The sequence below is a fragment of the Thermobia domestica genome, chromosome 10, assembly GCF_964235325.1.
Source record: "Thermobia domestica chromosome 10, izTheDome1.hap1.1, whole genome shotgun sequence".
NCBI lineage: Eukaryota > Metazoa > Arthropoda > Insecta > Zygentoma > Lepismatidae > Thermobia > Thermobia domestica.
The window spans coordinates 180,583,241-180,600,983 of record NC_137463.1 but is presented as its reverse complement, the minus strand read 5'-3'; the positions used below and the strand labels follow the sequence as shown (position 1 = coordinate 180,600,983).

Sequence of the window (17,743 nt, the reverse complement as noted above, 5' to 3'; positions counted from 1 at the left end):
CCTTGGAAAATAGAGCGGGTAAAGATTCAAATCAAAAGTTTTAAATCTATTCTCAGAAATATTGATACGTGTGAGAACGCTAGAGCATTTTTAAACGATCGCTAAAAACTAACTCCAGAAAAGCGTGTACTGTAATTGCATCGCGGCGATAGCTACAAAACAGAGCTTTATTGTATTGTAATACACGCAGGGTTCGTCACCAGTCATGTTGATTCTAGTGACGTCTTCAAATCCTTTCTGCATGATTCAATTTATACAGGATGTATGTTCTCAATTTTCCAAATTAATGTAAATATGTACTTATAAAAATGAAAAGAACTGAATAAAATTATTTGTTTAAAAGATTGCATATAAACCTGAGAATAAAAATAATGATTAAAGAAAAAACAGATTACATAACGAAGACATTAAACTCCTCCCCCCTCGTGTCATACTTCATAACGCAAGGTCGAACCCCCTCTCCCCCTTTGCCGTGTTACGTAATATGTGGACGATCCCTTAGATACATATCACATTCATTACACTCACAGCTCCCAGTATCCCGAACAAAATCCCGGAATTCATATTCAAATTTCTATCTACCCATTCAAATTTTTCTGTCTATCCATTTAGTTGAAACAATTGAAAGTTGTTTGTTCTCAAAACAATACAAGCCAGCGGGAAAAGTACAGAGATGGTTTCACTAATTTGTTTGGATTCTTTGACTCTTGGTTAGATCGTGCATGTGTGCGTTTATGTCTGGGTATAACAAACAGTTCTGCGAACTCGAAATATTTTAACAACCGGTTCTAGTGAACCGGCTGAATAGCACCACTGTAGGTATATATTATTCCTTTTTGTTGTATAATGCTGGCTAGACACCTCGTTGACAAGAATGTCAGACACCTCGTTTCCGTCCATCTGGTATCTTGACTACCCCCAAAATTCCGAGAAGGGCATTTTTAGACAAATGTCAATCTGTTATGGAAAAAATGAAACTGCTGGCATGCACATGTGCAATACAGCATTTGAAAGTTAATTTCATATAGACTCCAGATCAAAACAGATTAATTGAACACAATTTGTATTTTACTGTCAAATAATGCTAATTAAATCATAGATTATCCAAGTGATTAGATTTCACTGATGCATTTTGATCAGTACTTCATAATTCAAGCAAATGAATATAGTGTGTGTGTGCGTAAATATAATTATCTTCCAAATTAAATAAGTACGATTTACATTTGTGTCAGCCCGGAACGTTCTCCATTTTTAATGTTATGTAGCTTGCCTCTATGTTTGTGAATTTAAAAAATATTTCATATTTTCTGCCTACTTTAAACAGCCTTTCAAATGAGCCATAGGACTTTACTGTAGCTTCTCCCATAACCGAGTAAACTGTGTTCCGGACTGACATTAAACTGTGTCCCGGACTGACAAAGTGTGTGTTCCGGACTGACAGATGTTTTCTTTTTCCTGCCTAGACTTGCTGTTGCTCCCAAATCTCATAAGATATTCTGCCGGATAAACATCTAGCTAAGACCGCATTTCTATTTTACATGAATCTTGTAGCTGTAACAAAAAATCTTTCACACCAATCTTTCTATTTACTGTTTACAACTTACAATTTTCTGAAAGCAAGAAAAATATCCCCACCCATGCAACACTACACTCTAATGGACAAATAGTGAACCTCCTCATTAAAAACGTGTATTTTGGCTTGCTTCCCCTCCCTGTCCAAAAGATTCCGTTATTACTGAAGCTGCGAAACTGTTTTTTCCCTTTATGTCAGCGGGAGGACGATAACAGGGTAGCAAGCAAGACGCCCCAGAAAATTGCATATGGTTTAACTCCTTGTAAGATGAAAAAAAAATGTTGTATATCCCTTTCAAGACTATGCTTACATGGAGAAATATTATAGGGTTTCAAGATTTTTTATGACAGCTACAAGATTCATGTAAAATGGAAACGCGGTCTTATACTTCAGAGGTTCTTATTTGTATTTTGACAATTTACATTTACACAAGCAATTTACAATTCAAGACCTGCTGGATGAACTGACTGGTTATGTTCCTGTTTTTTTGAGCCATGCTTTCATAAAACATCAACAAGCAACGTACATTTTGCTAACTTCTGATGTTAAGTGGAAACTTTATTAGAAATGCACATGAATTCGTAAAACAAGTTGAAAACAGGGTTAGGCATATCAAGGTTTTTGAAGTGCCAGTGGATGAAATTGAATTTGAGAAAAAGGATCCTGATGAATGTTGGAAAGATATGGTGGCCATTCCAAGACTGCTTGAGAACCACTTCTTCAAGGTAATAGGATATTGCCAGAGGGAATGCGCCAGGTACCATGCATCAGAAAAGAAGATGAGACACAAGTTTTTACGCCACATGCCACCACAAGACACTTCAGCAACATCTGAAGAAGTAACCCTTTAAGAACATCTTTATTACGCCGTGTTTTACTATCAGAAGTTCTACATCGGCAGAGCTCTCAATTGCAGCAAAGATGACTGTTGTTACAATTAAATTCTTAGAGCAGATAGGAAAGAGTTTTCGTTGGCCACAAATAGTTGACAATATAGTTCGGCAGTTTGTATTTTATGGTCCATTACAATTAACTGATGTTGACCCATTTCAAGTGGAAGAATTACAATATTATATATTTGTAGTCAATATCGTCCTACAATGTAAGTTTCTTTTTTTAAGCTTTTGTGGTCATTTTTTGTAAGATTATGATTATTAGCTTATGCACACATGTTTTAAGTGCTGATATATATCATTTAGTGCACAACACTGTTGTCCATTACACTCGTATTCCCAGTATCCTAGTATTATTTCATAAGAGTCAGTCCGGAACATAGAAATGTCAGTCCGGTACATGGCTTATAAATTTAATATCACTGTTATTATAAATTATATAAATTACCTTCATACAATATATATATATATATATATATATATATATATATATATATATATATATATATATATATATATATATATATATACCGTAATACTACACTTCTCTGCTGTAATTTGTGATATGGGACCCTATCTGATTATCAGTACTTTCAGATAATTAAAATGATGAGTTGTTTAGCTTGAAACTAAGGTTGCAAAACTGTCAGTCCGGAACAGCAACTTCAATAATTAATTTCTGTTTAAGTACTGTCATTGTAGAAATGGTATCCTAGTCAAAATGAAGGCCTTGAAATGTCTGATAACCAAACAAAGTTACAGTATCCTGGAGCTTTTATTTCAGCAAAGGTGTTAACTGGAAGTGCATCATGTGTTCCCAACTGTCAGTTCGAAACACGTGGAAATGCCCGTAGTCAATTGTTGAAATATTAATGTGATAGGAACCAAGTATAAAGGAACTAAGTTCTGTCGCTTTTTCACCCACCACCCTCGAACATCGATATGTCACCTGACGTACCTACAAGATCAAAAATAGTCCCCATTAGCATCAACAGCCTTCTGCCAACGTTCAGGAAGGTCATGGATTCCATAGCGGTAGGACTTGGTGGGCCGTGAAGCGAAGAATGTATAAGTGCATTTTTCACCTCTACTAGAAATTTGAACTGACACACTCTAAGATGATTGTCCGAGGAATGGAACACGTAATAATCGGACGGTGCAATGTCCGGGGAGAATGGTGGATGCAATAGTGTTTCCCATCCAAGGCATAAAATTGTGTCCCGGGCCATCCTAGCCACGTGAGGCTTAGCGTTGTTCTGTAACAGAAGGACCACTTTGAGATTCAAAGTGCTTGCTCCAGAGTTTTCGGTTTTTCTTTAACACGGGTCAGCTACTGAAAGCACACAGTTTATTGATGCTCTGACTAGCTGGTAGCAGTTCCCGATGTACGATGCCGCGAGTAGTCCACCAAACACACAGGAGGATCTTCTTCTGGTGCAGAGCCGGTTTCAGCTGTTTTGGAACCGGTTCATGGGATGCTAACCAATGATGACGGGGCCGTGGAGCTTCGTACAGGACCCATTTCTCATCACACGTCAACACCCTGTCTAGAAATGGCTCCTTACTCAGACGAGACAGCAAAGAAACATAGGTGTCTGCTCGCGTTGCCTTCTGGCCCGGATTCAAATCATAGACCAACGACCCAATTTGCAGTGCTTCCCAAAGTGATGGAGGTGGTGCCGAATGATTTCTCCACTCACACTGAACTGTAGTCCTTCCAACGGCGTCCAAGGTGAGATTCCTAAACAGTTTTTCTCCGCGCTTTCCAAGTTAAACACAACAAACAACAACAACCAAATTATTAGTTTAAACCAACGTACAATCCAAACAATCACAATATAATGATCACTGAATCCACGTGACTTCTGCTGATGAGTGGATCTAGGCAGGGCACGTCTGCACAAACCTTCTTTCTTAACACCACACGGGCGAATGAATAGTCTCTTTCGTGAGCTCTCTTTGTGTTGAGAGAGAGTCTCTAAGAAAATTTCCCGATTTCTTACACCTTCGGGACCGAACGAAAGCTAAGCCTGACGGTGACGAAGTGAGTGGGCTATTTCCTTTCTTTTGCTCCATATAAGGTGCTCTGGGCGACTCAAAGTCAAACACACACACATATATATATAGACAAACATACATATGTTTGCGAGAGAGGCAATTTCAGGAATTTTCCGTTTTATACGAGGCTTGGTTGATAAATTCAAAGTTAACACAAACTGACTATCTCCTTTTGATTAAAGCAATTGATGACCCTCAAAAAGTGGGTATAAATAATTTAGTAATGGTTCAATTCGCTACGTTTACGGAATTTGCGTAATCAAATCTTTAACGCCCAGTTTTATACGTCCTACCTACCTGTATTATATGGAACTTATATAAAATTGAAAACCTAACTTCAAAAATATAACTTTTTGTTGTTGTTTGCGATTGATCGGATTTATTTCATATTTTAAATAGTGATTGTCGAATTTATATAAATTAGATAAGGAAGAGAAAGGTGTATTTCATATTAAATTTCATGAAAATTATTATATTGCTGTACTTGCATAACTTGGCTTTTACAATAGGGGTTTGTTAGTTGAAATTTATCATCCTTTTATCAGTGAGGCTATATGAGAAGGTGGACCAAAGTTTGACGGAATCAAACGAGGGACTACTTCCATCCAACTGGATTCCCACGAAGATCTTCGTAATTTTTATGTTGAAATTTAGCGTTTCATAAGGGTATATAAGACGGGAACCAATAACTTAACATTTTAGTATGTTCATATTATTTCTGGATAATACTCTATATTAATAACTGGAACCATATTAGCTCCCGCCCGGAATTTATCCCATGTCGCTCACACCGAAGACGTGTATGCCAAATATTTAGCCACGTTTTGTATAAGAACTAACGTTTTACTCTACAAACACACAATAGATAAACTTCATCAATATGACGTCATGTCTTACACAATCATCATCTGATAATGTTCCCACGGATCGGTAATATTTTCTCTCGCTTTCATGAGAATATTCCCACGTGAGAACGTTTCCACGATCATCTTCACCGTCTTTCCTTGGTTCACCGCGAACGCTACATTTCATTTAGTTTGAGATTTGACAGTGATATAGACAGACAGACAGAGTTCACGCTGCATTTTCTTTCCTCAGGCTGTTTGTACAGTTAAAGTATTACTATTTTAATTGCCTTAAATCGTAAACTAGTCAACATCATTGTAGTAGTAGTAGTAGTCTTACAAGACGTCTCATGTCACATCTCATCCCAAGATTCATTCATAATCAAGCAAGATGTAACGAGCAACCACACACACAAACTGATTTCCTTTTCATCCTTAAGTTTTGGCTCTTACACTTAAATGAGAATGTTTCCGCGGTCATTCTTTCATGAAATTGTTCCCACTAATATTTTCGCCACAATCCAACGCCACTCAAAGGAAATGATCTCAATGACCTCAAGGTTAAGTCAAATATCCTCTTCATCAGTTATTGTCCTTTACTTTTCATAGTTTTTTGTTGAAGAACCACTTGTGCTGCACCATTTCCTAATTATTGCATAGTGTCTGTTTGCAGTATTTTTATCCACATGATCCTAAAGTGGTCTGATAAAGTGCACTCAGTGTCAAAAATGGTTTCATATTCTAAATATCATGTTAACTTTCCTAGTTGCAATCGTACATCATAAGCAAACTTCTCGTGTTTATGATTAGAAGTTACGAACAGAGAAAAGTCATGTCTATGTCACACTGTTTGAAGAAAATGAATCAAGTGATCGTTGAAAATGCTTCGTTGTATACTGTAATGAAAATTTCTCGTTAATTACAGTTTAAAATTTCTATGATGTTACATCCTTAGTACATATATTTATTATCATTTCACCACAATCCAACGCCACTCAAGGAAAATTATCTTAATGACCTCAAGATTAAAGTCTCCTATTCAACAGTTATTTTCCTTTACGTTTCATTTTTTTTCTCACGCTTCCATGACAATATTCCCACGAACAAGGAGATTCTTCTCACGAGAATGTTCCCACGGTTTTTCCCACGCAAAATTTTGCTGACTCAGGTTGTCATAGTGAGGCATATCTACTCCTCCCTCGTATAATTTATTTACATTTTTAAATATAGAATTAGTTGTTTAAGGAAACTGTTTTTGTAGTCTTTTCTTAACCAATTCTTGTGAGATTTAAGAAAGCTTATTCATTGATAAATTTATCTATTCGTTGAGACAAGATTTTAGCACTATCAAATAAAAAGCGTGAAACTCAAGCCCAGTCAAGACCACAAACTTAATGTTGATAGCTATCAGAGTTATTGAATCTCGAGCCACATGTAATAAAGATAATTACTTTTTTGTACTTGGATGTATTTTTAATTGTATGAACATATAATAACTTTAACATTCGAGGACAGTACAATTTACTGATGAAACGTTTTTTTTAAATACAGTTCCTTTCCGTTTGCACTCATACGTAGTAATTGTTGATCATTCACAATAAAGACAACTTTGCGTATCATATTAGAATCGAACACTGCCACTGAACTGTCAACATTTTATTTCATCACTAAGCGAGTAATCTTATTGGTGATTTAAAACTGAAGCGTTCACTGCCTATAGTACCACAATTTTGCCGTCGAATCGAAGATACCTTTAGTACCATGAATGTCGATCCTAGAGAGTGTTTAGGGGCCCAGTTTCCTCGAAATTTGCATTATACTTCGCATTGATTTTAACATTCTTATTGATGACGATAGACAACAAAGAAGGGGTTATATCATTACTGAGTGATTAGTTCAATATAAATGATAACTAAAAAAGAAAATTTTTAACACGTTTAGTACCTTTAGTATCACAGCTTTTGCTGTCGAACTGAAGATACCCTTAGTACCATGTAGGCTGATATTGGAGTGTATTAGGGACCCGGTTCCATTGAAGTTTGCTTTGGTCTTCATATTGGTTTGGTCGTCAAATATAACTCTCAACGGTGCAACTCGAAGTTACACAGAAATCTGTCTCATTGCTTTTCATTTAACTAACATCATGCTTTATTTAACAGACATCAATCACTATTACGAAGCAAACATGAAATTAGTTGACTGCATTTACTGTCCTATCACAACCTGGTATGAATGTTACGAATTCCTGAGTCATGACATTTTTCTACGTAAATGTTACAGTGTTCAAAGTGGAAAAAAGCAGAGGTGGTATGTTTTATTACGATTTTGACTCGAAATACCGGCTATCTAAATGTTGAAATACGGTGCGAGTATGTTGCCTAAAAGATTGCATTTCTATTTACACAATGACTCAAAACCTTGGAAGAACTTCATTGTAGACACAAAAGAAGTCTCGGCAAAACCCTTAAGTACTCGCGCGGGGTGTTCACAGACCCTCAAACAGGTAACTTTTGTGTTGCTAGCCAGAAGTCCTGATGAAAAAATATTTAAAAAATGTCTCAAAACGAACACAAAAAATTAATTGCAGCAAGTACGTTTAAAAACATGTCTAGAGTTATGCTACATTGTCTTAATTATTATAAAAATATATTTTATATTGTAAAAAATTAATATCAAGTACTGGTATGACAAAAAAGGGCGCGAGTACTTACGGGTTAATAACAATACTTTCCGATTTCAGTTTAAACAAGTCGCCTCAATTACATTAGATGTTTGGATTGGGCCCATGACTCATTCCTTTCTGTCGTGTGACCCTTATCTACAACCAATACGAGTTCTTGCATAGGAGGAAGGTGTGAATTTCTTTGCAGACACCTTATTTTAAAAACAAAAGATACAAAAAATATGATTTTTTTTTTTTTTGGTCTTGCCAACTTAGAAATTATTTCTACATAACAAATAAAATCTTTGACATGCAAAGCTCTTCATCAACTACTGTGTGTAAAAATGGATTTATTAAAGGAACATTAGCACCCACTTTCCAGTGATGGTATGTCTTGATCATTTAAAAAGCAGAGGCAGTATGTCTTCATTAATTAAAAACCAGAGGCGGTATGGCATACCACCGCATACCGTCTCACTTCGACCACTGAAATGTTGTATACATGAGTGATGCAGTTATTTAACAATTTAAAGAATTTATTATGGCCAGTGTTTCTTTCAGGGAAATGACCAGGAACACTAACCCCCAGACTTCGAAATTTACCTCCCAGAAAACTGTTAAAACCTAGTTTTAAAATATACGAACGTATTTAAAAAAAAGACCGAACTTCTTGTTCTTCCTATATTACTCATTACACAAACTTTTAACGATTATCTACTTCAAAGTACTCCCCTCTACTATTAATACACCGCTGGAATCCAATTTTGGAAAGCCTACTGGAATTTTTTTTTTTTTTTTTTTCGATGCCGTGCAGTACTGTTGTCGCATTTTCCTGCATTTCCTCTGTGGACTTAGAACGACGTCCTTGCAACGTGGTTTTAACTTGGAAAGTAGAAAAAGACCTGCAGAGGCCAATTCCGGAGAATAGGATGCGTGGGGCACAACGGAAGTGCGATGGTTTGCCAGGTAATTTACAAGTTTTTCACTTAGGATATAATAGTAAGGTTTTACACTTATACCAAGTATTCAGCAACCTCAATTACATCGCGCACAATCTCAGGATGTTGTCTGTCTGTTGACGTGAAAGCTCGTCTAAACCTTGGACCTTCGGCAACCCCCCGTAAAACGTTTAAACTCATCAATTCTAGCACCGCGTTCGGCTCATGCAGTCATTCTTCTATGTTTCGTTAAGCATTTGGAATGTTTCCAGTACAGTTTTCCCAGTTCCACATAGACGTGCTGTTCCTCCAACTCCTCCTTTGTTGCTTTTTCAGTAATGTGACGAACAGCTTATGCACGACGTCACTCAATGAGTTGTTACTCGACAACTAACTCATACATCGGAACCCAATAAAAGTGATCTTTCATCAATATGCCGTTATGTGCGCACGGTAGCCAGAGCACGCCACCTGCAGCCGTTGACCCGCTATTTAAAAAGTTCGGTCTTACTTTGAACATATCGCATATAACTCTCTAGAATAACAGTGAATAATTTGCACGTAAATACTGAAATCTGTGAACAGTATATACTACAGAGTATACTACTCTCTCGATACCCTCATTCTTTCACGCTTTCGATCTGCTGACAGATTTTTGGGAACCCATTTTGCCGAGAGCTTGCGCATGTCACATTTGTATTTTGATCCCATATAGTTATTCTTTTTATTCATTTCATTGGCAACACAATATCACACGAATAAAACACTTTCGTGTTCATTCGTCATTCTTGGCCCAAATGCGACGTTAATGTTCTAGCGGCTTGTGTAGAATATCCCAATTTTAATTCGTAAAGAAAAATAACTCGCAATTGTGTTGTCTATGGTGCATTTTCATATTACCTTGCTCCACAATCCACTGTATCCTAATTGTCCGGGTATCCCAGCCCGTTTGCTAAACGTGTATAGTGTTTGTAACGTTAGATGCATAACTTCAGTCCATCAATGTGTTTTGTCGCTGATATGAGTTCTCAACCAGACGTCAAACCGGACATTTCATTCACATCAACATAATACAAACTATCTCACCAATCTCTATGAACAGAAAATGCTTTGCGCAATATTCAAAAAATAAAAGGATCGTGCATTGAAAATTCCAAAATCGACAGATCACCTGTTTATTTCAAGAACGACATAAATTATGGACAGAATATGACCTAATAAAGTGACAATTTTCGCCTCGGAATTTTTTCTCCCATTTTCTTTTTTTCTCTGGTCACAAATATTCTCTCCCCCCTCTCGGCCCTCAATTATTTGCAAATATACCCGTGAATTATCGTTTCTAAAACGCTTACGTTGGTAACATAATGTTGATCTGTTTTCATTATCTGTCCGATCTGGTCTAGCAAAAGGAGTTATGTAATTCTCATCTGAGAATTTCTACCCACCATCTTTCAAGTGTAAAGATATGCCAACCTTTTGAATCAGGTCTGCTTCACAGATGAGTGGAATATTCAAAGCTCCCAAAACGTAGACTTTATGTTTAATCTTTCTAGACTTTATACAAAAAACTGGAGTTATAACTGCTACACTTTTTGTATGGCCACTAGCCAGCGAAATTTCAAATTCTTTCTCTTCGTAATGAGCACCGCTTTTTTTCCATTGGTTTGCTATCTTAGTATTACATAAACTAATGCAAGAACCACTGTATAGATACATATAATGTTTCCTCCTGTAAAAAATGCAAATAAATAGGCCTCAACTTTTTCCCTATTTATTCTATCTAAAACTGAGGCTGATACGTTTTTACTTTTTCCTGTCTTTCTTTTCCTATCTGGGCATTCATAGATTTTATGATCGTATTTCCTGCAAGCGAAGCATTACACTCTCTTTTCTCCTCTTTTTGACTAATTTGCCGTGTATTTATCTCATTAAGCGAACTATTTACTTTAGCCGGATCTAAGGCAGAAATTGCTATCTGGGCTGCGTCTGATTTTCCTATTCTTTCTCTAGTATTGATAGCTGCAATAGCATGAGAATATGAGTTTTTAATACTCGCCTGCTGCATGTAGTTATATTCTCCTAGAAGATAGGACTGGATCCTTAATGATTCCTGTTCGAGTTGTTTCAACGATTCAAAATTCTTGTAAAACTTGCCTAAATTTTGGGTGGGACTTTGCTATTGTTTTTGAGATCTGTTCTTTTTCCGTCGGTGGGTCTTAGTCTCGAAAACAGGGTTACCATACTTCTTATGAGCCTTGCTAATGATTCATCCAGATTTTGAAGCTTATTTGATATCATACTTTCAATCTCCGAATTATAATCAAAACTGAAATGTTCCTGTAGAAAACTATGTTTGAATTCGGCATAGCTTTCAAATGGCCTTCTGAACTTAAACCAACGCCCTGGTTCTTCCAATAACACTTTAGGAAGTACTAAGTCCAAAATATCTTTCTCCGGCACATTTTTCTGTTTCCCCCATTCTTCGCGAAAATCGAGAAATTCAAAGGGGCACTGATTCCTCTCCGAAAAAGGTTGGTGTTGATAGTCTAGTATCTATCACTTTCTTTGGTTTTCTATAATTACAAATTGTTTCATTTGTATCCTCACTATTACTAGAACTTCTTAATTTCCTAATTTCTTCCAGTATATTGGCCACATTAGCCTCCTCACTTTCTTCTAACCCCAGAGCGCTCTCAAGTTCTTCTAAGCTTATTGTACTGTCATGGATTCTTTCTTTACTCTGCTTGATCTTAATAACTTAATCTTCCGCTATTATGAGGTGGGTCGTTATCTTTCGTCTAATATTTAAAAAATCACGCAACGAGCCCCCAATTTATGTAGTGTTTCCTTCCACCTTTTTAATTTTAACATCTATCGCTGGTCTTTTCTTATGTCTCTTCAGGCTCCTCTAGGAGATATTAACCATTAGGAACACTAACATAAATAATACTTAATAAATCCAAACCACTCAGGTGAATACCTCTCAATAAAACTTGTAACCAGATTCAGGGAAAAGAAAAATCTTTATTCAGGAATTAAATCAGAATAATTTTAAAAAAATGAATTCTCCAATTAGCGTAAGACAATCTTCTTCAGGGCTCTTTAACTTCGGAGCCCTGTTCCTTAATGTTGAAACGCAAGCACAACAACCTATCAGTCTCTAATCAGGCTTCACTGATCAGTCATTTCTTCGCAGCTCAGCCCTACCCTAAATCTATCACGAAGGCCTGACTCCAACCTTCCGTCAAAAAATGTCAAAGAACATCACTCAGTCCACAGAAGGTTATTTATTTCAAAGAGAAAATCATTACTTAAGTTTCTTTGGTTAAAAAAAAAGTACGTATCTTAATTAAGTTTGCCTCAGTTTTTTTTTTTTTTTTTTTTTTTTTTTAATTCTCAATATCTTACTTTCTCCTAGCTAGAAGATTACGGGAATCATTCATCCCAATAAGCTATCACTCAAGCTTATTTCTATCTGAAACTAAATTTCCATACTAACCACGGTCATCACTCAGACCAAGGAATTTCTTCCTTGCTCTATCATTTAGGTTAGTCCCTCAAGAATGCCTAACTTAAAAAAAAAAAAAAATCTACATCCATCATTCAGGCTTCAGAGAACTTAATTCTCCGTCATTCGGTTAGCACTCAAACCGATCCCTCACAGACAGGAAAGTTATATATTTAAAAAAAAAAAAATTAAAAAAATCCAGGCGAGGCAATGACCTAGACCAACGACGGGAGACTTCTAACAGACAAGATTCCTTCCCAACTCCCGCACAATGCAATGGCCCCCTTCGCTTATATATCCTTGAGTAACCATATCTTTTTTAAGCTATTTCTTATTTTCGCTAAAAAAAAAAATCCGCAAAAAATCGTTTGAAATGTTTTTGTAACCGTCCTTACTCTCTGGAATTTTCCATCGCATACTAGAAAAGCTATATTGAAAAAATTTGAACGTATAACGTTAAGCAACTAGAAGAAACAAGAATAATATACAAGGAAGCATATATACAATTACAAGAATAAAATTTAAAATATTTTATCTTATCAACACACACATATATGAATATAGCTATTAATTATACTATACAATATATACGTCTGGCTAGACTTACCCTTTTAAACATCTAGACTGCATACTTTTAATTCACTATTTATTTAATATTAAATATACACAGTAAACGCGAAGACTCGCCCTTACATCTTAGAAGTATGGTTGAGGCGAGGAGAACCTGAGTGCCACCCGTTGACTACTTTCATTTCAGGATCGTAGTGGTACAATCATGTTTTGTCCGTGATTCCTATTCGTGACAGAAATTGGTCAGCATTGCAGTCAAAATGGAAGATGACTTGCTCTCTCGATGCCCTCACTCTTTCATGCTTTCGATCTGCTGACAGATTTCTGGGAACCCATTTTGCCGAGAGCTTGCGCATGTCCAATCTCTGCCACACATTTTGTTGAGATTCCGAGACTTTCAAGAATAATGTGATGATTTTCATCCACGATTTCGGGGACAGTCACTGTTTTCTGTCTTCCTGCACATTGGGCATCATCTCTTGATAAACAGCTATGTTTAAACTGTGATGCCCACTTCTCCCCAACTGCATATGACGGAGGAGAGTCCCGTAGAGTTTCGGTGATTTCCTTATGAACTTGCTTCAGTGACTTTCCTTGGTGGAACAAAAATTTGATGACAGCTCCGGTTTAAATGTTCGACTGTATAGGAGACCCGATTATTCCTCTAGTTTAATACTAAAGGCTTTAAGCAATTAATATGTCTTCATAAAATTAAATTATAAGAATTCAATTTTAAATTGTAGGTTATAGCGTTACCGTGCGCTACGAAAACTTGTACAGAAATCTTGATTATAATGTTTCTGATTATCTATACAAAAGTTTTAAACACATTCACCTTAATTTGGTACCATTCCATTACTCAGTGGAAAAATAATAACCACTAGTTCTCAACATATTTATGTTTGTTCAAAAGTTTTTGGACTCTGAAAAAACTTAGGCTGAAAAATGAATATTCAAATTCAGTTTCAAAATAAATATTTATTTTTTCAAACCACTGTTAAAATTAAACAGTGTGATTACAGATAAAATTTGTAAATAATCAAAAAAATGGGTTTATTTTTCATCTATTTAAAGCTAAACGTTGAACGCTAATTTCACATTATTTGTGATAAAAGGTTGTATTATATATAAATAACACCAATCTGTCAGGAACAAATAAACAAAAAAGAAAAGCTGTACAGAACAATTTTTCCACACACTACTAAACTCTAACTAGAAGCATCTTCCTTGCGTTCTTCATTCCTGCAAGTGTAGCATACTGTTTGATTTCCTCTTCGTCACCTGCGTTAGGCTTAATAGCCTTATAAATATAGTACGGCATAGCTCTCTGATGAGAAAGTATTAGAACCTGTAAACACAAGAAGACATTTCAGATTTGCTTTGTAGTATATAGCTTAGCACATACATAATAGAATCTGTAAACCCCAAAGGACATGTCTCTTTCTCTTTCAATTTTTTTCTTGTCTAGGGTTGTAATTTTGTGGGAATATTCATGTATTAAAGATACATTTATATATGATTATCTCAACTTAATAAACTACAGCAATAATCATAAATGCTATGATGGGTAAAAGTGCACATAACATTTGGTTTTCGAGGCTATCTTTCTGATATTGTCTGATGAAGCCAAAATGTTAGTTGGCGAAACTGTAACACGTATGAAGTTTTTTATGTGAATATATTGTTTTGCTCAGCAAATAGTTTGTTTGTGTTTAACTAATCTATCCATAGTGTCAGTTTGGTTGTCGGAACACCTGATGCATTGTCTAAGTTACGCATCTTGCCATATGTGTTTTACGAGTTGCTTTAATTCAAACTGACAGACAAGAAAACAGTATCAAAACCGCAGAAGCAGATACAATACTATTTCGATTCTGGTATAAAATTTCTTTTGCATTTCGTTCTCCGTCGTGGAACACTATATTTAGTTTACAAAATTAAAGATATTAACGACAGTTTTGGGTATGATGTTAGATTAACGGTACTAAAACTTAATTATTTACAGAACAACTTCTTTCTTTACTGTTATATCGTTTCAATATGTCTGAAATAGGAAACCTGGATACTGCTTTTCTGTCTTCCCCTCGAATTTTAACGGCCTCAATAAAAGATAGATTTGTTCTGAGCCTAATTTCTTTCATGAAATGGGATTTTAGTTTGTAAAACGTTACTAACTCAAGTTTTAGTTTATGCACAAACTGTAAACGATAATGAGGTCCTTTGTCGTTGTGTGGTTAGCGTACGTGCCTTTAGCGTTGAAGATTCGGGTTCGATTCCTGGCAGAAACTCATGAGATTCGATCAACGCTAAGTTGTAGTTCAACGTCTCGCATAGCCATGCTGCTGAAATGAATGGTAAGCTCAAATTCAATCCAAGTTTACAAATTCTATTTCTGGGCTTACAGCCTCTATGCTCATTTTAGCCCGTCACGTACGAGGGATGACATCCCTCGGCTATCACACTACTTGGAGATATGGAGAAGGAAGGAAGGAATGGGGATAGAAGGAAGCGGTTGGGACCTATATGGGTCAATCCATCTGAAGTGGTCCAAAAATGGTGAAAGTGGTTGCGCGACTACCTTTCCGAAAATTATAGAAATTGGAGTGTGATGAACCTTAAGTATGAGAAGATCAATAACACTTCACGTTGTAGTATGTACAAGTGTTCCTGAATGGCGGCCATCTTTGTTGTAGGTGGACTGACAATTTTTGTATTTGCAAGCATTTACGAAAACTACAGTTGCTCAAGACGTATTAATCAGACGAACACCAAACAAAAACAAATGTTTAGAAGAGACTGAGGTACACGGAGAATATAAATATTTGCTTGTAAATAAATATGCAGGGTTGCAAACTAATAGATGAAATCATCAGAAAAACGACAAAAAATTACACTTGTAAAGGGACTGTATTTTGGAATGGCATAAAGTGGGGGGTCATAAATTTTGTCTTGAGTACTACTGTATGTAAACAGTCTGCAGAAATATCCACAGCTATAATACTACCGGCACCGCAGATTTATGGGGGGTCCGAAAGTTGAAATTTGTTATTTTGATGCCATTTTTGAGGCGTAATATTTCAGGAAGGCAAAGTGCTAAAAAATTGATGCTTAGGCCACAAAGTAATTCTGTATATGAATAAACTATTGCAAAAAATCATCACTGATATTACATGGAGAAAAAAGTGAGGACATGGTAAAAAATGCGTAGAAAGCACGTGCGTGACGATGGTCGTAGTCCGGAAAAATTTAAATGTTTGGATATGTTTCATGCTAGATCTCAAAACTTACGCATTGTGCAGCAATTACGCCCGTTTTCGTTTGCATTTAGTTGTGCAAAAACTTGCGAGTAGCATTTGTTGTCTTTCTAGCTCAATGATCATTGCCACGTCTATACGGGAGAGGGGGTTAGCTCCTCCTTGCACCCACGATACCTGTGCGTTTAACTGGATCGCTGCATTAAGGCACTCAATGTCTCAGTCATTGAAATCCAATCCCAGTTACGGAAGTTAATGTCTACACAAGGTTGTTTTACCTATATAAAAGGAATGAGTCATGGGCCCAATACGAAGGAAAGGCAGTGTATTGAGACGACCAGTTTAAACTGAAAACGAAAAGTATTGTTATGAGTTTGCCGGGACTTTTGTGTCCATAATGATAAAGAAATACGTAACTGAATGCGTATTTACGAGAAAAAAAATAGTTTATGCAATCAAAAAAATCACAATACGTTGCTTCATCAAGCGCAGCAGTCATTTTGAAAGGCAGGAGAGTGTGGGAGCGGGTTAAACTAATGACAAGAAAAGCATATAGGTTGTTTAATGTGCTGCATAAATAGCAAACAATACAGTATACATAAAAAAACAAACAGAAAAAACTGTGGAGCATTACTTTTGCAAGGACCCTCGTATCTCTTGCACTGAATTAAAAGTGGACAGATTACTGTCATGAACACTGTCTCGAGGTTATCTAAGTTTAAGAGGCAAACAGCAGTTTTCCTAATTAGCACTGATCTAGTGATATGATTGAGATTTTTCAAAGAAAAAAGGATATTACGATTTTTAAGAGAAAAACGAGTGAGATTTTTAAAAGAAAAATGATCTTACGATTTTTTAAGAAAGAAGAAAAAAAAAGTTGATTTTAACATCCCGGGCCGGAATACGTATGATATTCAGAACTTACACAAAAGAAACATATATGGTTTTACATAGGAACGTAGAATAATTTTATTTGGAAACTGGGAAATTCTATTAAAAATAATTGTAACATATAAAAGGAAGAAAGAAAAAAAAAAAAAGGATATTACAATTACCGGTGGGAGCTCATATGGTTCGGATAATACATTAAGCTGTAGATTTTTTATTCATATAGCTCGATGCTGGAAGAACGCTAAACTTACATTTAATTATATTTTAATCAGGATTTTGCATCTCTTAACAGTCCCAAATATGTTCTTGTACGTTAAAAAGAAATAGAAATTCACAATCACTTGGAGTTCTGCTTTTATTAGCTCTCAGTTGCTTCTGTTCCTAACATCGATCGAAACTGCAATATGACGGACATCGTATTAACAGACGAAGGGTAAGATGCTAAAAAATTATTCTTAAACATAAGGCTGGGGTGTCGGTTAGATAGGAGATAAAATCGCAACATGTTGCACTTTCTTTCTAACTATGAAGTTACATCGTTGAATTGAGTT

The 17,743-nt window shown here is 36.0% G+C and overlaps 1 protein-coding gene across 3 annotated transcripts in view; it reads right to left on the bottom strand.

Annotated features, from left to right (window-relative positions):
* Positions 1 to 14,005: 14,005 nt before the first annotated feature.
* The window catches only part of Ate1 (arginyltransferase 1), a 56,931-nt gene continuing 53,193 nt past the window's right edge, over positions 14,006 to 17,743 (bottom strand). For all 3 annotated transcript variants that reach the window (XM_081728798.1, XM_081728800.1, XM_081728799.1), the window contains one exon: positions 14,006 to 14,395. In XM_081728798.1, the coding sequence (XP_081584924.1) occupies positions 14,249 to 14,395 (147 nt within the window). In that variant the 3' untranslated portion in view covers positions 14,006 to 14,248. The remainder of the gene's footprint in view (positions 14,396 to 17,743) is intronic.